This window comes from Lithobates pipiens, unplaced genomic scaffold, assembly GCF_037356315.1.
Source record: "Lithobates pipiens isolate NorthernLeopardFrog02 unplaced genomic scaffold, aLitPip1_a1.2 Scaffold_69, whole genome shotgun sequence".
Classification (NCBI taxonomy): Eukaryota; Metazoa; Chordata; class Amphibia; order Anura; family Ranidae; genus Lithobates; species Lithobates pipiens.
Genome location: NW_027507891.1, coordinates 169,792 through 193,767, shown reverse-complemented (window position 1 = coordinate 193,767; position 23,976 = coordinate 169,792). Strand labels below are relative to the sequence as shown.

Sequence of the window (23,976 nt, the reverse complement as noted above, 5' to 3'; positions counted from 1 at the left end):
ATTCCTCCCACTGACACCAATGATGGGACACTATTCCTCCCACTGACACCAATGATGGGGCACTATTCCTCCCACTGACACCAATGATGGGACACTATTCCTCCCACTGACACCAATGATGGGGCACTATATCCTGGGTCAGTGAAGCTGAAGGACAGGCAGTATAGTGAAGGAGGGGGGTAGGCAGGCGGCGCACTCTCTGTGTATTGGTGTCCTTGGTGTGTCTGGGAACGTTCCATCATTCCAGCAGCCGATTATCATAAAACCTTTGTGTGTCCTTTACAGGATGTTCCACTTCACGTTCGGCCTAAATATAGAAACACCTCCCCCGCTTATTACAGGAAGAGACGCCGAGAATCATCTAATTACAGATCTCGTTACTAATTCCATTTATTACCAGAAAATCCCCATCAATGGCCGTCTACCTGCCGACAGCCAATCACCCCCCCCCCCCCCGTCCGTCCGTCTCCTCCCCGAGTCTCCTCCCCCCCCCCGTCTCCCCCCTCCCCCCATCTCCTCCTCCAGTCTCCCCCCCCCCCCCCCCAGTCCCCCCTTCATACATTGATCACAATTATAAACACAACACTTCTCTGTTTGCCTCTATTTATCATTCATGAGCTGAACACAAAGATCTGCCACTTTTTCTTTGTACACAAAAGGCCGATTTCTCTCAAATGTTCACAATTCTGTCTCGATCTGTGTTTGGTGAGCACTTCTCCTTTGCCGAGATAATCCCTCCTGTGGTGTGGCGTATAAAGATGCTGATCAGACAGGATGATTATTGCACAGGTGTGCCTTAGGCTGGCCTCTGTAAAATGTGCAGTTTTATTGTATTGAGGGAGTCGGAAAACCAGTCAGTATCTAGTTGGTGTGACCACCATTTGCCTAACGCAGTGCAGCACATCATCTCCTTGGCACAGAGTTGATCAGGTTGTAGATTGTGGAATGTTGGTCCTCTTCCTCTCCAATGGCTGTGCCAGGTTGTTGGATATTGGTGGGAACTGGAACACGCTGTCCTATCCACCAATCCGGAGCATCCCAAGTATACTCAATGAGTGACATGTCCGGGGAGTGTGCTGACCATACAAGAACTGGGATGTTCTCAGCTTCCAGGAATTGTGTGCAGACCCTTGCACCACGGGGGGGGGGGGGGGGGGGGCGTGCATTATCGTGCTGCACCACGGGGGGGGGGGGGGGGGGCGAGCATTATCGTGCTGCACCACGGGGGGGGGGCGTGTATTATCGCACTGCACCACAGGGGGGGGGGCGTGTATTATCGTGCTGCACCACGGGGGGGGGGGGGGGGGAGGGGGCGTGCATTATTGTGCTGCACCATGAGGTGATGGTCATGGATGAATGGCACAATGATGGGCCTCAGGATCTTGTCACGGTATCTCCATCAATAAAATTCATCTGTGTTCATTGCCCATACCATAACCTCACCATGGGCAACTCCATCCACAACTATGACATCAGCAAACCACTCACCCACACAACACCATACACAATATCTGCCATCTGTCCTGTACACTGGAAACTGGGATTCATCCGTGAAGAGAACATCTCTCCAAAGTGCCAGACCCCATCCGATGGGAGCATTTGCCACTCATGTCGGTTATGAGGATGAACTGCAGTCAGGTGGAGACCCCGATGAGGACGACGAGCTTCCCTGAGACGGTGCAGAATATCTTTGGTTATGCAAACCGATTGCTGCAGCGGCTGTCCGGGTGGCTGGTCTCAGGCGATGGTGGAGGTGAAGATGCTGGATGTGGAGGTCCCGGGCGGGTTACACGTGGTCTGCGGTTGTGAGGCCGGTTGGATGTACGGCCCAATTTCTATGAAATGCCTTTTGGAGGCGGCTTATGGTAGAGAAACGAACATTCAATTCAAGGGAAACAGCCCCGGTGACCATTCCCGCAGTCAGCGTGCCAACTGCACGTCCCCTCAGAACTTGTGACATCTGCGGCATTGCACTGTGTGATAAAACTGCACATTTCATTGCGGCCAGCCTAAGGCACACCTGTGCAATAATCATCCTGTCTAATCAGCATCTTGATACGCCACACCAGTGAGGAGGAGGAATTATCTCGGCAAAGGAGAAGTGCTCACCAACACAGATCGAGACAGAATTGTGAACAATATTTGAAAGAAATCGGCCTTTTGTGCACAAAGAAAAAGTGGTAGATCTTTACATTCAGCAGACAGGCAAACAGAGAAGTGTTGTGTTTATAATTTTGCTCAGTGTGTGTGTATATATAATATATTCTCCCTCTCCATACTCCTTCTCCTCCCCTTCAGGCTTGCACAGGTGTAGCGGCTCCTCTCCTGGACTGAAATAGCTTCCTCTGATATCACTGCACACTGTGAGCTTCTCACCATGTGCATTAGAGTGTGGGCGTTACCTATGCAAATACATCCTGCCTAGGAACACCCACTTCTCCAGACTGACTCCCACCCATCAAGGCATTTTTATTTTTGCATAACTCCTCCCACTGCTTGCATCAGGACAGAGGGCTCCTGGGAGGAGTACTGAGGCCGGTGTCCCATCATATAACGTCCTCCATCCGATAGTGTCCTCTGTGTAGTGCGCATGCGCAGTACACAGCAACACAGATTCCGAAAATAGCCGAGGATGAACGGCGCCTGCGCTGTGAGTCCAGGTTCTATCCCCACCATCCAAGTGGACATAGAGTTGGAATATAAAAGAGCCGAGCGCAGCGAGACACCGAGCCCGGAGTGTGGCGAGGGGCCCTTTAATATTCACAGCCCTATGTCCGCTTGGATGGTGGGGCCACCACCTCCACTCACGGCGCAGGCGCCGTTCAGCTTCAGAGATTTTTCGAAGCTTCTGCTCCGTACTGCGCATGCGCAGTGCGGGGCGGACACTATATGATGGCCGGACACTATCTGCCAGAACACCGGGCTGCTGTGATGTTTTCAGGAAGCCATGTCCAGCCCCTCCCACCAGCCATGATTTGGCCCCTCCCTCCAGCCATGATTTGGCCCCTCCCACCAGCCATGATCTGCCTGTGATGACATGACCGGGTCGTAACATTATGTAATGAAAATTGAAAGATTTTAATAAAAAAAAAATATTTCATTATCATGTTGGGGGAGGGGGGTGTTAATGAGCAGATTAAACATGAGCGTATCTATATGAGCTCCTCCAGACAGAATAGGAATTATGGGATGTCTGTCTTTCTGTGGTTCTAAGAGAACGCCTTCATTGGCCATCATTATTTCCAGGCCAGACTTCAATCTTATTGGCAGCTGTGGGACATCACAGAGATCCGGTTGGTTTTGATACATAAGGTCCAAAAAAAGTCACTTTGTATCGAACGTTTCCCGGGGCGACTTCGGAAATGATTGTCGCTCCTCCCACTGGTGATTTGTAATCGCAGTTTATGGTCATTTTACGGCTTTGTTTGAATTCTTCCCGACTTCTGATTTGTCTTCTCTCTGCCAGACTCTTCCCCTGGGGCAACAAGCTGGAGCCGAAGGGGCAGCACCACGCCAACGTCTGGCAGGGCGACTTCCCGACCACCAACACCGCAGAGGACGGATATGTGAAGACTTCGCCTGTAAGTGCCCCCCAACTTTATATAGAGCTGCGCTGAGAAGTTTGCCCCTCCCCCAGTAGACATGGATGGTGGTGATATGAAGGTGTCCCCAATGACATTTCTGGCAGTTGTGGCTGCGATCTTTTATGGTCTACCAAACTTTGGCTTTGTATCAAGAGATTGTTCCAACCCCAGCTACACACATTGCAGGTTCTGACTTTTATTATTGGGACACTTACCTGTCCAGGAATCCAGCGATGTCGGCACCCCATTGGCTCTCAGGTGCTGCCGCTGCCATTCATGGTAGGCTTCACTGACCGCTTTCCTTTTGGGCTTCACAGCCGGTTCCCTACTGCGCATGCGTGAGGCGTGCTGCGCTTTCTGAATGGCCCAGCGGCGGGGGAAGGAGGGGGGGCTGCACTTATGAGTGATCTCGCCATGGTGAAATCTCTCAGAAGTGGGGATGGGTAACTGTCAAAAAAGGTGGCAAATATAGCGGGGGGGGGGGGGGGCAGGTAAGCTAAGCTTCCACTTTTGGATGGAACTCGGCTTTAATAAGTGATTCACCAGTACTGACTGGCATAATCAAGGCTTTGGACATCTTTTTACATCCTGTTCCATCTTTATAAGGGTCCATTACCTTGTTACGCAGGTCTTTTTGACAGTTCTTTTCTGCTCCCCATGGCTCAGTATCAAGCCTGCTCAGTTGCATCCATGTGAGAGATAAACTCACTGAATATTTATACACAGACACTGATAGCAATGTAAAAAGCCACAGATGAGGGAAATTTACCTTGAATTGCCATTGTAACCTGTGTGTGTCACCTTCTGTGTCTGTACCAAGGCCAAACACTCTGGGGGGGGGGGGACTCTTCATCACAACTGTACCCCTCCCCCATCATCACCCCCCCCAATACATACCCCTCCCCCATCATCACCTTCTATCCAAGCCCAAAAATTCCGGGGGGGGGGGGGGGGGGGTTCTCCTCAGGGACATGGGGGGAGGGGGGGATTTCTATCATTCGGATATAAAAAGGAGTCAAACATCTCAGTGATAATAAATGGTTTCAGATCATCACTAACCGAAAATAAGACGGTTTTTTTGGCAGATCGGTCAGATTTCCGATATCAATGCCAAAATTTCACCAGTTCTGCAGTCAGGAGAGGGAAACTTCTCAGCACCTTCAGCGTTGTACAATCTGAAATTTATAGGAAATTTGTCACCTCCAAGGAGGAGTTCAGCCTGGAAACTCGCTGCTCCTGAATACCAGGACAACGGGTCGCAACTGACACCATTGCTCATAAATGAGTGTGGGGGGAGGGGTGGGGGCGCACAGTTGGATGATTAGTCCTGCATATAGGTGTCACGTATTCCGCCATGTATGGAAGTCACCCCGGAGTTCTGAGTGTCGGATTTTCTGCTCTCCGCAGGTCACGGCTTTCCCCCCCAATGGATTTGGACTTTACAATATGGTGGGAAACGCCTGGGAATGGACAGCGGATTGGTGGACCACCCAGCACTCTGCAGATGAAGCTCATAACCCGGTGAGTTGTGTGTGAGATCAACCGGCCATTCCCATCCAGTGGCTCGGGGGTCACATTTTGTGCTCAGCTCCTTCTGCCAGCAATAATTCAGTGTCTCTATCAACCTCTCCCTGCTGTGTTCTCTTCCCATCCTCACAGGTACAAGTGAACATTGCCCAACAGGGGAACTACAATGGTTTAGGGAAATGTATGTATTTTTTTTAAACCCAGTCACCCATTCAGACTTGCACAGGTGTACCGGCTCCTCCCCTTCAGTCTTGCACAGGTGTACCGGCTCCTCCCCTTCAGACTTGCACAGGTGTACCGGCTCCTCCCCTTCAGACTTGCACAGGTGTACCGGCTCCTCCCCTTCAGACTTGCACAGGTGTACCGGCTCCTCCCCTGGAATGAAACGGCTTCCTTTGTCACTGCACACTGTGAGCTTCTCGCCTGAAAATGAAGCCTGTGATGTCACCGCTGTCCTTGCTGGCTGCAAGCGTCCACCTTTTTTTTTTTTTCTTGGACTGCGGACTCGGGCTCTGTGATTGGCCGGAGTCACGTGATGTCATGGGAGCTACCAGTCACAGCATGATCCCTTTCTAAAGTGCGCATATGACGTTGGCGCACGTATATATTGTAAATATCTCCTAAGCCGTGGAGGTGTAGGTAGATATTTCCAGCACCTACAGGTAAATCGTATAACCCCCTGGCAGAACCGCTCTCCCGGGGGGGGGGGGGGGTTACCTTGCGGGTGCGCTCCTGAGTCCAGCATTTGAGTCCATAGACTCGGCCCCGCCCCCCGCGTCACTGGATTTGATTGACCTTAATCTATCCAATTAAGAGCCGAGACAATATGCAGAGGGAAAGAGCGCGTGTCCGGTGTGTGAATTACGGGACTCAGGTGAGCAAAATGGGGGGGGGGCGATCAGTGACAGAAGTTTTTTCACCTGAATACATAGGATGGATGAGGGTTTACAATGCTTTTAAGTAGTTGGCCCCCGCTAGCGGCCAAAGAAAGTGTTAAAATCCGCCATGTTGTGGCGCTTCTGAAGTACTGCCCATTCATTCCAATGGATAGCGGCGGTTTATACAGCGATCCCAAACTGTCCCCATGATGCTGCTTGCATGACTTTTTTTTTTTTCCCATCCCATAAGCACAGCGCCCCCGTGTGGAAGCAATCGGGCTTTCACACATGAGAGGCACTTTTCATGTGCTTTACAGGCGCAATTTTTAGCTTTAAAACACTTTTTTAAAAGCCTTCGCTGTGAAAGGGGTCTAAACCTTGTGGACGGCCTTCCCAGAAGAGGTGAAGCTCTTATAGCTGCAAAGGGCCAACTCAATATTGAACCCTCCGGACTAAGACCCCTTTCACATGGGGCTGTCCGTTTTTACTCCTCCACTTGCTCACCGGGTATCGCTCCATTGATCCGCTGAGCCGGCGGACGACAAGTCAGTCACCGGGACGGACCTGTCACAGAGACCGCCCCCCTCTATGGGGGATGGGATGATTAGACCGCCTGTCCGTTTTCATCCGATCCGCCAGACGGCTGGAAAATAGGACATCCGTCCGTCTGAATTTTGTGGCTCGTCCGCTGACGTGCGATCGGCCCCGTGACGCCGCTGACGTGCGATCGGCCCCGTGACGCCGCTGACGTGCGATCGGCCCCGTGACGCCGCTGACGTGCGATCGGCCCCGTGACGCCGCTGACGTGCGATCGGCCCCGTGACGCCGCTGACGTGCGATCGGCCCCGTGACGCCGCTGACGTGCGATCGGCCCCGTGACGCCGCTGACGTGCGATCGGCCCCGTGACGCCGCTGACATGCGATCAGTCCCGTGTCACCGCCGACATCTGTCGTTCCATAGAGCTGTATGGAACGACCGTTCAGATCGGCCTGAAAAAAACTGACAGGCAGATCTGACCGACTGGTCCGCACGTGTGAAGGGGGCCCAAGACTGGGATGTCATTAACTGTTTGATGGCGGCCCAGAACGGCTGCTCTCGCACGGTGATCGTGGCTGCACCGTTTTGCTAGGACACGGCCTGACCCCCAATCTGTGTAAAGAGACGCAGTTGTGAGCTGTGATTGGCCCACAGCTATCACATGGTACCTGGGCCAATCGCTGTACCATGTGATTAGCTGTAGCCAATCATAGTTCACTATTATTCATAGCTGTAATTAATGTAACCCATTTGCACATTGCTGCTACAATGACCCTTTATGTTTAAAAAAAAAAAAAAAAAAACTGTCACATGTCAGTGTCCCTGATCACCGCCACACCAGTCATATCATGACCGTGTACTGCGCTATGTAAACATAAAAAAATATATATACTTTTTTTTTTTTCCAAGTAATTGTGACAAAAAAAATTCAATTTGAAAAAACTTGCCATGCCTCTTACTAATTCCCTTGATGGTCTACTTTCCAAAAAGGGGTAATTTGGGGGGTATCTGTACTGTCCTGGCATTTTAAGGGCGTCAAGGAATGAATGATCAATTTTCAATTATATATCCCATCGTTTTTGCTCTCTCTGACTTTCTTACAGACTAATAAAGTAGAGAAATGACGGCTGAACTGGTTGTGATTCTTTTATTTCTGTGTAGAAAGGTCCGATCTCCGGGAAGGACAGAGTGAAGAAGAGCGGATCATACATGTGCCACAAGGTGAGCGCCAGTCCATCTACATGAATGTATAACTGTAAGCTCTTCAGGCCGAAAACACTTAGAAGCTGAGTTACCCCCCCATCATGGCCATCATCCTGCTAAGAAAAAAACAGCACATTTATAATGCACAGCGGACCGCTCTGCAGATGTACTTAGACCCCCTTTCACATCACGCCGCTATTTTTAGGGGCGTTTTACCGCCGGATTTGCGGCGCATTTCGGCCGCTAGTGGGACGATTTAACCCCCCGCTAGCAGCCATAAAAGGGTTAAAACCGCCGGCAGTAGCTGCGTTTTGCCGGCAGCATTACAGCACTGCCCCATTGATTTCAAACACACCGCTCCAAAGAAGCGGCTGGCAGGACTTTTCCCTGACGTCCTGCCAACGCACCACTCCGGTGTGAAAGCCCTCGGGGGGATCACACTACACACAATGGTGCAGCTTCTTTAGGGCGGATTGCAGGCGCCATTTCTAATGCTATAGCGCCTGCAAAACGCCCCCCGTGTGAAAGGGGTCTTAGTGCTTTGTTTTGTTTCAGGACGTTATAGCAAACCAGGAGGTCATGTGACCAGTGTTTCCTCCAATAACAGAAGCTTCTTTATGCAGAGATCACCCAGCATGCCCTGGTTGACGTCACAAGGGGGGTGGGGTCATCCGGTGATGTCCCTACTCAGTTTATTCAGTGACGGCGGGGGGCGGGGGGTGGGGGGGGGGGGGGGGGCAGTGGAGCTGTCAGACAGCAGGAGCCAGACCGTTCTTATTTATTTCAGGTACTTATATAGCACCATCAATTTATGCAGCACTTTACATATATATTGTACATTCAGATCAGCCCCTACCCTCAAGGAGCTGACAATCGAAGGTCACTAACACACATTCATATGTAAGAGGGACAATTTAGACCAGATTCAGTTAACACAGAGAGAACACGTAAACTCCAGGCAGGGGGTGTCATGGTCGGGATTTGAACCAGCGACCCTTTTTACTGCTATGTGAGAATGCCACCCCACTACACCACTGTGCCACCCCACTACACCACTGTGCCACCCCACTACACCACTGTGCCACCCCACTACACCACTGTGCCACCCCACTACACCACTGTGCCACCCCACTACACCACTGTGCCGCCCACTACACCACTGTGCCGCCCACTACACCACTGTGCCGCCCACTACACCACTGTGCCGCCCACTACACCACTGTGCCACCCCACTACACCACTGTGCCACCCCACTACACCACTGTGCCACCCCACTACACCACTGTGCCGCCCACTACGCCGCCCCACTACACCACTGTGCCGCCCACTACACCACTGCGCCGCCCACTACACCACTGCGCCGCCCACTACACCACTGCGCCGCCCTCTACACCACTGTGCCACCCCACTACACCACTGTGCCGCCCACTACACCACTGTGCCGCCCACTACACCACTGTGCCGCCCACTACACCACTGTGCCACCCCACTACACCACTGTGCCACCCCACTACACCACTGTGCCACCCCACTACACCACTGTGCCACCCCACTACACCACTGTGCCGCCCTCTACACCACTGTGCCGCCCTCTACACCACTGTGCCGCCCACTACACCACTGTGCCGCCCACTACACCACTGTGCCACCCCACTACACCACTGTGCAGATCTTCTTTTTTTCCTCGTTTGCTGTGACACTGGGGGGACGTTTATTTAAAAAAAAAAGTCCCTATTTTTTTATTCATTATTTTTATTTATTTTTTACTTTTGTACACTTTTTTGGTGAATGAGTAGGGGTATAGTACCCCATACTTAGATCCCATCCTCCCATGTGAATATCTTGTAAAACAGGGGCTTCCAGATTTCCAATAAGCCCCCTGCAGACTGGCCGGTGGGGGATCAACCTGCTTTTGGGGGAGGGCCTGGTATGGTTCAGGGAGGGGGGGGGGGGGGGGGGCGGAGGGGGGTGCAGTGTTGGGTCACCTTAGATTTTCACATGTCTGCACTCCTTATTTACCACATGTGGTATTTACTGAGCAAGGACAGTGAATTGATCATTTCACGATGTGATAATTGGGTACAATGTGTCCCGACATCTCCATCCCGCATGTCCTCTGCTTCTGTGAATTGTTTGTAGCCACAACTTCACACCGATAATTCAATCTCCTCTCTTCTTCTTCTCCTCCTTCTTCCTCCTCTTCTCTCCTCCCAGTCTTATTGCTATAGGTACCGCTGTGCGGCTCGCAGCCAGAACACCCCGGACAGCTCCGCCTCCAATCTCGGCTTCCGCTGTGCTGCAGACACCAAGTAGCCTGGCCGAAGGGCACCACCACCACCGAAGCCAATCACAGAGCGGGACACCCGCGTGGAAAGTCCCATCACAGACGTGAAGATTTAGAATCATTATTTGCGTCCTCAACCACGGCAGCCAATCAGAAATGCACCAAAATGAACCAGTCCTGGAGCTGCAAAGGTGGCCATTTTCCTTTACATTCCGCGTACCACAGCGACATTCCATGTGAATTATCGGGCTCAGGGTCTCGCCCGCAGGGTGGCTGTACAGTACGGGGGGGGATTCAAATAAAGAAATCTCCAGACCCCGCACCCTCCTGCCAGTCATCAGAACCTCTATCCAGCAACTGGAACACACAGTTTAGGTCATGCTGCAATACCAGATTTCACCAGAAACACAGATTGGGCACTGTATTCACTGTATTCTGCAGATTTTCTGATCAAAGTGGGATCTGGAAAAGCTGCCAGGGGGAGATTTACTAAATCTGGGGAGTACAAAGTCTGTAGCAGCTGTGCATGGCAGCCAATCGCCTTCTGGGTTTTATTGTCAAAGATTCAGTGAAGAAGCTGATTGGCTGCCAGGCACAGCGGCTTCAGATTCTACACTCTCCGTTTTTAGTATATCTCCCCCCCCCCCCCCCCATTGTATGCAGACAAAAGAAAGTGGATTGATGGAAATGGAGAGGTGATTTTCGAAGGGGGGGGGGGGGGGGGGGGCCACGTCAGAACAAAGTCTGTCCTTAGAAGGCTTTTGTAGGTCCTGTTACTCTAAATCTGCAACTACTTCACACACAGCCCCCCCTGCTGGTGAAATCTGGTATCAGCAGTGTCTGAGCTTTTATTTTTATTGCAGTATTCAGTGTATGTAGAAGGATGGATGATTTTCGGTCTGTTAGGGATGAGGGGGGAGGGGAATAGACGGGACGTCAGCTAAGTAGAGAACATTTTTGTTATAGGTATGTAATGGTCACAAGTGAATCCGGGGTCCCCATAAGGGACACCCCCCCCCACAGCACCACTGTTACTCATGTGACCTGCTCAGATCTACCCATTGGCTGCTGGACCCGAGTCCTCAAACATGGGAGGAGATCACATTCTTCCTGGTACCCGGGTCTGTTTGCTGGCATGGCGGGTATGAGTGGGTGAGGGGCCCCTTTGCACAGGCGCCATCACTTTAGGGGGTGGGGCTGTTTATATCAATACTGAGACCTTAAACTGACCCGACACCAGACTGGTAAGCTGGATGCTGATTGGCCGTCGTGGTTTGATGAATAATTGTCAGTGCTGGCGCTGTAATCATGGAAAGGAAGGCTGCCGACCGCAGAGGATGCCGCCTGCCTGGCTGTCACAGCGAGCCTCCAATTCACTGAGCAGAGGGATTCCAGACCTGTTTATTAGACACTCGGAAGGAAAACCAGCCTGAGAGCCAGACAACCGGCATTTTCAGCATCGGCAGCCCACCTTAAAAACGTCAGTCCACCCAGCAGCCCCCTCCATTTATGTGTGGCACCTCCTTCCTGCCCCTTGACTAGTCTCACTTCTGCTGCTGAACTCTCTGCCACAAACATGAGGACAGGAGCTCCTCCCTTCCTCTGCTGCTGAGAATTCTGCAGGAGGAGTGAGACTCTAAACGGGGTAAATTCCATGCGAGGAGCTGCAGGAAATAAGGTGCCTGACTTCAATCCCCACCCACCGGGTGGCGCTGTCTTAGTGGTTTTGGGTGGACTGACCCCCTTGATTTTGCCTTTTCTACCTTCTGTACAGAAATTGTATGAATAAAGTTATTTTTGTGATTTTTCAGGGCGGCCTCTCGCTGTGTGATGGGGGAGGGTAGGGAAGTAGTGACAGTGATGGTTTATGGGGGGCGGATTCCCGGCCGCCCCTCCGTTCTATAATAAGCCGCGGCTCTTTGGAAACGCAGCTGTGCGGCCGCCTGCTGGAGGAAGACGACGCACATTGTACTCAGCAATAAAGATTCATTTGTTACATTACAAAGAGCAGCGCTATGGACGCTCCCGGAACCCGCACTCATCGCTTGTCATTAGGAGGACGGGGGGGAGGGGCGTGTTGTACTCAGTGATGTTCCACCAACCGATACTTTGTATAGTTCTATGTTTGTATGAAATGTTTATTGTATCCTCTGTGAGTAGAATAAAGATTGGATACAAAACCGGCGGGGAGATCAGACTACACACAGGACACGCCCCCTTCCTCTCACCTGGCGGAGGCGGGGTTCATTCCCGGTTATCTCCGTGCTTTATATACATTTATAACCTCCTCTAATGTATGCAGGTGATGAAGACGGCCCATCCCATTTCCCCCGGTGACAGGAAGGGGGCGTGTCCTGTGTGTAGTCTGATCTCCCCGCTCTTTTTGTATTAAATCTTCAGTCTATGTATGCAGGTGATCCCTTCTCTACCGGGGGGGAGGGGTGTGGGGGGCGTGTCCTCAGTCTGAGTCACTCTGCACTCTTTGTAGTCTGATCTCCCCGATACTAAAACCTTCTGTAGAAGAAGTGGGAGAAACCTCCACGTTCCGGGCCCCTCCCCCGCCGGATATAATCTGTAATCATCAATATGGAATGTTTGACATTAAACTCCTCCCCCTCCCCCTTTAGACTTATATCCCTCCCCCCTTCAGTCTTGCACAGGTGTACCGGCTCCTCCCCTGGACTGAAACGGCTTCCTCCAATATCACCGCACACTGTGAGCTTCTCACCATGTGCATTAGAAGCTGCAGCAAGTCAGATAGAGCCCCGCCCCCTTTCCTGGTTGGAGAACTTTCAGCATCATCAATCACTTCCCACCCCTTTCATTCATTGGACATCAATCATGACGGCTCAGCATCACACGTGGGCGTTAACTATGCAAATATAGCCTGCCTAGGAACACCCACTTCTCCAGACTGACGCCCACCCATGAAGGAATTTAATATTTGCATAACTCCTCCCACTGCTTGCATCAGGACTGAGGGCCCTAGAGAGGAGTACTGAGGGGGCTGGAATGTTTTCAGGAAGTTATGTACTGCCCCCTGCCGGCCACTCCCACTAGCCATGATCTGCCCCCTGCCGGCCACTCCCACTAGCCATGATCTGCCGGCCACTCCCACCAGCCATGATCTGCCCCCTCCCACCAGCCATAATCTGCCCCCTCCCACCAGCCATAATCTGCCCCCTCCCACCAGCCATAATCTGCCCCCTCCCACCAGCCATAATCTGCCCCCTGCCAGCCCCTCCCACCCAGCCATAATCTTCCCCATGCAGGCCACTCCCGCCAGCCATGATCTGCCCTCTGCTGGCCCCTCCCACCAGCCATGATCGGCCCCCTGCCAGCCATGATCTTCCCCATGCAGGCCACTCCCACCAGCCATGATCTGCCCCCTGCCGGCCCCTCCCACCAGCCGTGATCAGCCCCTCCTACTAGCTATGATCTGCCTGTGTTACGTCAGATTTGGCGAACCGTCAAATTTTGTAATGGAAGTGACGTTTTGTGACGGCCATCTTGGTACACCCCACAGTAACGATACAGTCTGAAGTCCCCAAGCGGACATCTTGTTACACCCACCCGAGTTTTGGATTTCATACTTATTTTAACCACTAAACTGACCTCATATAGTGAAATACAAGATTTAGAAATCCCTCGGACTGTTTTGATGTTGAATTGTAAAATCAGCGCGGTGTTCTGTCCAATCAGCAGGCTTGACGATGCTTTTAAAATTCAAAACAGTCCGAGGGATTTCTAAATCTTGTATTTCACTATATGAGGTCAGTTTAGTGGTTAAAATAAGTGTGAAATCCAAGACTCCGGTGGGTGTAACAAGATGGCCGCTTGGCAACTTCAGACTGTAGGCTTACTGTGGACGAGTGTGGGGTGTACCAAGATGGCCACCACAGAACGGCCGGCATTGCATAGAGAAGTAGAGAGACTCTTCATTGACTTCCTGTTGTGGGGTGAGAGCGCGGCCTCCTGCGGTGTCACATGACACAGACCACGCCTATCACTGTCACCATCCGGAATCTTCCTCTGAGGATCACCACCATTGCTGGAGACAGGAAGTGGCTGTAAAGAGTCTGCAGGAGACCCGCAGAGGCGAAACGTAACAAAGGAGGAAAAAAGGTGAAAAGAGATTTTTTATTAAATAAAGATTTGGCGATTATCTGCGATGCTGGGCGATTGGGATCGGTCAGGATTTGGGCGATTTGTCTCCATACAAGGAACCATCGAAGGGTAAATCCCCGGTACAGAGGTCTGTACCGCACAGGCACCTCTTGCGGGGCCTCGGGCCCCCGTCTCCCACACTCTGAGGTTCCGCGTTGAACGATCTCCCGGAATAATCATAACACAGCTCCTCTCCGGCGTGAATATCGCGAGCGGCGAATAGCGCGAGGCGGGGCACCATGGAGTGACTCCGCACCGGCAGCATCGCCAGGTTGGGCCGGCAGGAATGGTTGAGGAAGCGGCCGATGTTGCCGATCCGCGTCGGGTCCACGTACGTCCGCAGCGTCCGCCCGTCATGGAGGTGCTCCCGCACAGCGATGATGTAATTGTTGGCTTCGGGGTCCTGCGATTTTATCCTAAGACACGCCTCCTCCTCCCCGAGCACCTCCCCCGCATACTCGCAGACAAAGCGCCCGCTGGGTACCGCCTCCTTTGTGCGCAGGCCCCACCCCTTCCCGGGCATCCTGCACACCTCTAGCCGGAACTGAAGGCCGCGCTGCGTCTCCCGGTTGGCACAAGTCTCAGCGCAGCCACACAGGACGTTACATTCCAGGATGGGCGTGTCCCGGCCCAGAGTGACCCGCCCATTCACATAGTTCTCACCCCGCGGGAGACACGGGCACCGCCCCACCACACAGCTCCGCCCCCGACATTCACAGCCCTGGATGGTCACTTCACTCGGGTCCAGATCCGCTCCGGGGCCCGCGATCAACTCCGGGGTGTACTGCGGAGGAAAGAAAGACAATATAAGTACAGAAGGGACACCGATATGAGTACAGACAGACGGGACACCAATATGAGTACAGACAGACGGACACCAATATGAGTACAGACAGACGGGACACCAATATGAGTACAGACAGACGGACACCAATATGAGTACAGACAGACGGACACCGATATGAGTACAGACAGACGGACACCAATATGAGTACAGACAGACGGGACACCAATATGAGTACAGACAGACGGACACCAATATGAGTACAGACAGACGGACACCAATATGAGTACAGACAGACGGGACACCGATATGAGTACAGACAGACGGACACCAATATGAGTACAGACAGACGGGACACCGATATGAGTACAGACAGACGGGACACCAATATGAGTACAGACAGACGGGACACCAATATGAGTACAGACAGACGGGACACCAATATGAGTACAGACAGAAGGGACACCAATATGAGTACAGACAGACGGGACACCGATATGAGTACAGACAGACGGGACACCGATATGAGTACAGACAGACGGGACACCAATATGAGTACAGACAGACGGACACCAATATGAGTACAGACAGACGGACACCAATATGAGTACAGACAGACGGGACACCAATATGAGTACAGACAGACGGGACACCAATATGAGTACAGACAGACGGACACCGATATGAGTACAGACAGACGGGACACCAATATGAGTACAGACAGACGGGACACCAATATGAGTACAGACAGACGGGACACCAATATGAGTACAGACAGACGGGACACCAATATGAGTACAGACAGACGGACACCAATATGAGTACAGACAGACGGGACACCAATATGAGTACAGACAGACGGGACACCAATATGAGTACAGACAGACGGGACACCAATATGAGTACAGACAGACGGACACCAATATGAGTACAGACAGACGGACACCGATATGAGTACAGACAGACGGGACACCAATATGAATACAGACAGACGGGACACCAATATGAGTACAGACGGACACCAATATGAGTACAGACAGACGGGACACCAATATGAGTACAGACAGAAGGACACCAATATGAGTACAGACAGACGGGACACCAATATGAGTACAGACAGACGGGACACCAATATGAGTACAGACAGAAGGACACCAATATGAGTACAGACAGACGGACACCGATATGAGTACAGACAGACGGGACACCAATATGAATACAGACAGACGGGACACCAATATGAGTACAGACGGACACCAATATGAGTACAGACAGACGGGACACCAATATGAGTACAGACAGAAGGACACCAATATGAGTACAGACAGACGGGACACCAATATGAGTACAGACAGACGGGACACCAATATGAGTACAGACAGAAGGACACCAATATGAGTACAGACAGACGGACACCGATATGAGTACAGACAGACGGGACACCAATATGAGTACAGACAGAAGGACACCAATATGAGTACAGACAGACGGGACACCAATATGAATACAGACAGACGGGACACCAATATGAGTACAGACAGACGGGACACCAATATGAGTACAGACAGACGGACACCGATATGAGTACAGACAGACGGACACCGATATGAGTACAGACAGACGGGACACCAATATGAGTACAGACAGAAGGACACCAATATGAGTACAGACAGAAGGGACACCGATATGAGTACAGACAGACGGGACACCTATATGAGTACAGACAGACGGGACACCAATATGAGTACAGACAGACGGGACACCGATATGAGTACAGACAGACGGGACACCGATATGAGTACAGACAGACGGACACCAATATGAGTACAGACAGACGGGACACCAATATGAGTACAGACAGACGGGACACCGATATGAGTACAGACAGACGGGACACCAATATGAGTACAGACAGACGGACACCAATATGAGTACAGACAGACGGACACCAATATGAGTACAGACAGACGGGACACCGATATGAGTACAGACAGACGGGACACCAATATGAGTACAGACAGACGGGACACCGATATGAGTACAGACAGACGGGACACCAATATGAGTACAGACAGACGGGACACCAATATGAGTACAGACAGACGGACACCAATATGAGTACAGACAGACGGACACCAATATGAGTACAGACAGACGGGACACCAATATGAGTACAGACAGACGGGACACCGATATGAGTACAGACAGACGGGACACCAATATGAGTACAGACAGACGGACACCAATATGAGTACAGACAGACGGGACACCAATATGAGTACAGACAGACGGGACACCAATATGAGTACAGACAGACGGACACCGATATGAGTACAGACAGACGGGACACCGATATGAGTACAGACAGACGGACACCAATATGAGTACAGACAGACGGACACCGATATGAGTACAGACAGACGGGACACCAATATGAGTACAGACAGACGGGACACCGATATGAGTACAGACAGACGGACACCAATATGAGTACAGACAGACGGGACACCAATATGAGTACAGACAGACGGGACACCAATATGAGTACAGACAGACGGGACACCAATATGAGTACAGACAGACGGACACCAATATGAGTACAGACAGACGGGACACCGATATGAGTACAGACAGACGGGACACCAATATGAGTACAGACAGACGGGACACCAATATGAGTACAGACAGACGGGACACCAATATGAGTACAGACAGACAGGACACCAATATGAGTACAGACAGACGGGACACCAATATGAGTACAGACAGACGGACACCAATATGAGTACAGACAGACGGACACCGATATGAGTACAGACAGACAGGACACCAATATGAGTACAGACAGACGGGACACCAATATGAGTACAGACAGACGGACACCAATATGAGTACAGACAGACAGGACACCAATATGAGTACAGACAGACGGGACACCAATATGAGTACAGACAGACGGGACACCAATATGAGTACAGACAGACGGGACACCAATATGAGTACAGACAGACGGGACACCGATATGAGTACAGACAGACGGACACCAATATGAGTACAGACAGACGGACACCGATATGAGTACAGACAGACGGGACACCAATATGAGTACAGACAGACGGACACCAATATGAGTACAGACAGACGGGACACCGATATGAGTACAGACAGACGGGACACCAATATGAGTACAGACAGACGGGACACCGATATGAGTACAGACAGACGGGACACCAATATGAGTACAGACAGACGGACACCAATATGAATACAGACAGACGGACACCGATATGAGTACAGACAGACGGGACACCGATATGAGTACAGACAGACGGGACACCAATATGAGTACAGACAGACGGACACCAATATGAGTACAGACAGACGGACACCGATATGAATACAGACAGACGGGACACCAATATGAATACAGACAGACGGACACCGATATGAGTACAGACAGACGGGACACCAATATGAGTACAGACAGACGGACACCGATATGAGTACAGACAGACGGACACCGATATGAGTACAGACAGACGGGACACCAATATGAGTACAGACAGACGGACACCAATATGAATACAGACAGACGGACACCAATATGAGTACAGACAGACGGGACACCAATATGAGTACAGACAGACGGACACCAATATGAATACAGACAGACGGACACCAATATGAGTACAGACAGACGGGACACCAATATGAGTACAGACAGACGGACACCAATATGAATACAGACAGACGGACACCAATATGAGTACAGACAGACGGGACACCAATATGAGTACAGACAGACGGACACCAATATGAGTACAGACAGACGGGACACCAATATGAATACAGACAGACGGACACCAATATGAGTACAGACAGACGGACACCAATATGAATACAGACAGACGGACACCAATATGAGTACAGACAGACGGGACACCAATATGAGTACAGACAGACGGGACACCAATATGAGTACAGACAGACGGACACCAATATGAGTACAGACAGACGGGACACCAATATGAATACAGACAGACGGACACCAATATGAGTACAGACAGTTTCCTATTTTGTATACAATTCTTTGTTATTTGTCTTTATTGGATACTTTGTATCTTTCTATGAGGTTGTTCTCGGTCTCCTGTGATTGGACGGCGGGACGGAGAGTTGTGCGGATTTCTTTTCCTGCAGATTTGTGATCGGATCACTTTATGGAAAGTCCGGATCCCAGTAAACGATCGTTATTGATGAGCGGCGGGATCGCGCTTTACGATGACATTTTTTACACCCATAATAAATTCTTTGGCGCGGTTCCTGAGCTGGCAGAGCTCGGCGTTGTTGCCACGACTTGATTGGCACATATTTGGCCGGCCTGGTAATAAGCGCCGGTGTTCGCGGTTTTATTTTCTGCGGATCAGAAGACAATGGCGCTCTGTCTGCCGAGGTAAAAAATAAAAATCGCACATTCCGCCCCGAAGCCATCGCCATATGTGGAGTGGGCGCCGACACGCAGGGACCCCGTACAGCGCCGACCCCCTCCCCCCACCTTGTGATCGCAGCACCTGACAGACGATCGCCCCGTGGAAAGTCACCGCCCCTTCAGCGCATAATTATTCTGCAGACAGCCGAGCGCCGCAATACCGCCGCAATCCCCTCTCTGGGGGCGATTACATTGTCAGCTTCTGTTCATTGTTCCCCCGTGTACAGCGCCACCGCCTGGAGGTCACCGCACAGCGCCACCGCCTGGGGGTCACCGCACAGCGCCACCGCCTGGGGGTCACCGCACAGCGCCACCGCCTGGGAGCCGCCGCACAGCGCCACCGCCTGGGAGCCACCGCACAGCGCCACCGCCTGGGGGCCACCGCACAGCGCCACCGCCTGGAGGTCACCGCACAGCGCCACCGCCTGGGAGCCACCGCACAGCGCCACCGCCTGGGAGCCGCCGCACAGCGCAACCGCCTGGGGGCCGCCGCACAGCGCCACCGCCTGGGAGCCGCCGCACAGCGCCACCGCCTAGGGGTCGCCGCACAGCGCCACCGCCTGGGGGTCACCGCACAGCGCCACCGCCTGGGAGCCGCCGCACAGCGCCACCGCCTGGGAGCCGCCGCACAGCGCCACCGCCTGGAGGTCACCGCCTGGGGGTCACCGCACAGCGCCACCGCCTGGGGGTCACCGCACAGTGCCACCGCCTGGGGGTCACCGCACAGCGCCACCGCCTGGGGGTCACCGCACAGCACCACCGCCTGGGGGTCACCGCACAGCGCCACCGCCTGGGAGCCGCCAGACAGCGCCACCGCCTGGGGGTCACCGCACAGCGCCACCGCCTGGGGGTCACCGCACAGCACCACCGCCTGGGGGTCACCGCACAGCGCCACCGCCTGGGAGCCGCCGGACAGCGCCACCGCCTGGGAGCCGCCGGACAGCGCCACCGCCTGGGGGCCGCCGCACAGCGCCACCGCCTGGGGGTCACCGCACAGCGCCACCGCCTAGGGGCCGCCGCACGGCGCCACCACATAGCGCCACCGCCTGGGGGTCATCGCACAGCGCCACCGCCTGGAGGTCGCCGCACAGCGCCACCGCCTAGGGGCCGCCGCACGGCGCCACCACATAGCGCCACCGCCTGGGGGTCATCGCACAGCGCCACCAACAGAGAGTCACCACACAGTGCCACCGCCTGGGGGTCACCGCACAGCGCCACCGCCTGGGGGTCACCGCACAGCGCCACCGCCTGGGAGCCGCCGCACAGCGCCACCGCCTGGAGGTCGCCGCACAGCGCCACCGCCTAGGGGCCGCCGCACGGCGCCACCACATAGCGCCACCGCCTGGGGGTCATCACACAGCGCCACCAACAGAGAGTCACCACACAGTGCCACCGCCTGGGGGTCACCACACAGCGCCACCGCCTGGGGGTCATCGCACAGCGCCACCAACAGAGAGTCACCACACAGTGCCACCGCCTGGGGGTCACCGCACAGCGCCACCGCCTGGGGGTCACCGCACAGCGCCACCGCCTGGGGGTCGCCGCACAGCGCCACCGCCTGGGGGTCACCGCACAGCGCCACCGCCTGGGGGTCACCGCACAGCGCCACCGCCTGGGGGTCACCGCACAGCGCCACCGCCTGGGGGTCGCCGCACATGTAATTCTAAACATGTAAAAATCTTTAAAGTGTCTCCTGTGGAGATTTTTAAGCACTGTAGTTTGGCGCCATTCCACGGGGGGCGCAATTTTAGAGTGTGAGATGTTGGGTATCTATTTACTCGGAGTATCATCATCATTTATATTATACAAAAAATTCGGTATTATATTTTGTTTATGTGCAATAAAATTCATCAAAATGTATTTTTTCCCCCAAAAAAATTGCATTTGAAAAACGCTGTGTGACAAAATATCGCATCACCCGCCATTTTATTCTCCGGGGTCTCTGCTAACAATCTATATATATAATATTCGGGGGGTTCTGATTACTTTTCTAGCAAAAGTATATTTTTTTTATCACAGATAGGAGAGAAATGTCTCGGTGATGAAGAGGTTAAATGTAAGACCTGCCAATCAGAGTCCAGCCTGAGATCACAGACAGTAAAGAAATCTCTCAGCCAATCAGAGTCCAGCATGAGATCACAGACAGTATAGGAAATCTCTCAGCCAATCAGAGTCCAGCATGAGATCACAGACAGTATAGGAAATCTCTCAGCCAATCAGAGTCCAGCATGAGATCACAGACAGTATAGGAAATCTCTCAATGAGATCACAGACAGTATAGGAAATCTCTCAGCCAATCAGAGTCCTCCCTGCGCTCTCTGGTCTCCTATGGAGCCCCACACTGTGCAGTCAGCCCATCAATCACCGCTCCCTTTCATTCCCGGGGCCCCCCGCTCACCTGGAAGGGCTCCACCTCCCCCCGGGGCCCCCCGCACACCGGGAGCGCCTCCTGTCCGCCGCACACGTCATCCTCCATCCTCCGCCTTCTGCCGCCACCTACAGGCAGAACGTGATCATTACAGCTGAACTTCCTGCACTCCGCCGCCACCTGCTGGCAGAATGTAATCATTACATCTTAGACTACAAGAGAACCTGTCATAGCAAACTCTGCATTCTGCCCTCTGGCTGTCAGGAAATACTAATGTGCCTGGCTTCACCCGGCTTCAGTACTTCCTGTGTCACTGAACAAGCAAGCAGTCAGTGAAATCACAACATCTGATCTGCATCAGGGGCTTTGAAAGTACTGGATGAAATGAAATCAGAGTTCTCCCTTAAAATCAAAGTGCCCCCTTCATGTCACATAAGAATCCCCCCCCCCATAAAATCAGAGTGCCCCTTTCTCACATCAGACATCCTCCCATCACATCAGAGGTCCTCCCCCATCACATCAGAGGTCCTCCCATCTCATCAGAGGTCCCCCCATCACATCAGAGGTCCCCCCATCACATCAGAAATCCCCTCATCACATCGGAGGTCCCCCCATCACATCAGAAATCCCCTCATCACATCAGAAATCCCCTCATCACATCAGAGGTCCTCCCATCACATCAGAGGTCCTCCCATCACATCAGAGGTCCCCCCATCACATCAGAAATCCCCTCATCACATCAGAAATCCCCTCATCACATCAGAGGTCCTCCCATCACATCAGAGGTCCTCCCATCACATCAGAGGTCCCCCCATCACATCAGAAATCCCCTCATCACATCAGAGGTCCTCCCATCACATCAGAGGTCCTCCCATCATATCAGAGGTCCCCCCATCACATCAGAGGTCCTCCCGTCACATCAGAGGTCCCCCCATCACATCAGAGGTCCCCCCATCACATCAGAGGTCCTTCTATCACATCAGAGGTCCCTCCATCACATCAGAGGTCCTCCCATCACATCAGAGGTCCTCCCATCACATCAGAGGTCCCCCCATCACATCAGAGGTCCTCCCATCACATCAGAGGTCCTCCCCCATCACATCAGAGGTCCTCCCCCATCACATCAGAGGTTCCTCCATCACATCAGAGGTCCCCCATCACATCAGAGGTCCCCCCATCACATCAGAGGTCCCCCCATCACATCAGAAATCCCCTCATCACATCAGAGGTCCTCCCATCACATCAGAGGTCCCCCCATCATATCAGAGGTCCCCCCATCACATCAGAGGTCCTCCCGTCACATCAGAGGTCCCCCCATCACATCAGAGGTCCTCCCATCACATCAGAGGTCCTTCTATCACATCAGAGGTCCCCCCATCACTTTAGAGGTCCTCCCATCACATCAGAGGTTCCTCCATCACATCAGAAATCCCCTCATCACATCAGAGGTTCTCCCATCACATCAGAGGTCCCCCCATCACATCAGAGGTCCTCCCATCACATCAGAGGTCCTCCCCCATCACATCAGAGGTTCCTCCATCACATCAGAGGTCCCCCCATCACATCAGAGGTCCCCCCATCACATCAGAGGTCCCCCCATCACATCAGAGGTACCCCCATCACATCAGAGGTCCTCCCATCACATCAGAGGTCCCCCCATCACATCAGAGGTCCTCCCATCACATCAGAGGTCCTCCCATCACATCAGAGGTCCTCCCATCACATCAGAGGTCCCCCCATCACATCAGAGGTCCCCCCATCACATCAGAGGTCCCCCCATCACATCAGAGGTCCCCTCATCACATCAGAGGTCCTCCCATCACATCAGAGGTCCTCCCATCACATCAGAGGTCCCCCATCACATCAGAGGTCCCCTTATCACATCAGAGGTCCTCCCATCACATCAGAGGTCCTCCCATCACATCAGAGGTCCTCCCATCACATCAGAGGTCCTCCCATCACATCAGAGGTCCTCCCATCACATCAGAGGTCCCCCCATCACATCAGAGGTCCTCCCATCACATCAGAGGTCTCCCCATCACATCAGAGGTCCCCCCATCACATCAGAGGTCCCCCCATCACATCAGAGGTCCCCTCATCACATCAGAGGTCCTCCCATCACATCAGAGGTCCTCCCATCACATCAGAGGTCCCCCA

The 23,976-nt window shown here is 52.8% G+C and overlaps 2 protein-coding genes across 2 annotated transcripts in view; one reads left to right on the top strand and one right to left on the bottom strand.

The window, feature by feature from the left end:
- SUMF1 (sulfatase modifying factor 1) overlaps positions 1–11,824 on the top strand; it is a 29,026-nt gene extending 17,202 nt beyond the window's left edge. Inside the window, exons 6-9 of the mRNA XM_077467950.1 lie at positions 3,467–3,581; positions 4,992–5,105; positions 7,689–7,748; positions 9,945–11,824. Of these exons, the coding sequence (XP_077324076.1) occupies positions 3,467–3,581; positions 4,992–5,105; positions 7,689–7,748; positions 9,945–10,043 (388 nt within the window). The 3' untranslated portion in view covers positions 10,044–11,824. The remainder of the gene's footprint in view (positions 1–3,466; positions 3,582–4,991; positions 5,106–7,688; positions 7,749–9,944) is intronic.
- Positions 11,825–14,140: 2,316 nt separating this feature from the next.
- Positions 14,141–22,196, bottom strand: LOC143959273 (histone-lysine N-methyltransferase SETMAR-like). The gene is made up of 2 exons (XM_077467948.1): positions 21,850–22,196; positions 14,141–14,965 (listed from the first exon to the last, which is right to left on the bottom strand). Exons 1-2 carry the CDS (start codon positions 22,018–22,020, stop codon positions 14,207–14,209), a joined length of 930 nt encoding a protein of 309 aa, XP_077324074.1. The 5' UTR covers positions 22,021–22,196; the 3' UTR covers positions 14,141–14,206.
- Positions 22,197–23,976: the final 1,780 nt, after the last annotated feature.

Excerpts from the sequence above, each read along its gene's own strand:
- LOC143959273 (XM_077467948.1), bottom strand. The coding sequence starts at position 22,020 with ATGATTACATTCTGCCAGCAGGTGGCGGCGGAGTGCAGGAAGTTCAGC. Across the intron at positions 14,966-21,849 it reads GGGAGGTGGAGCCCTTCCAG|TACACCCCGGAGTTGATCGC; the intron begins GTGAGCGGGGGG and ends TTTCCTCCGCAG.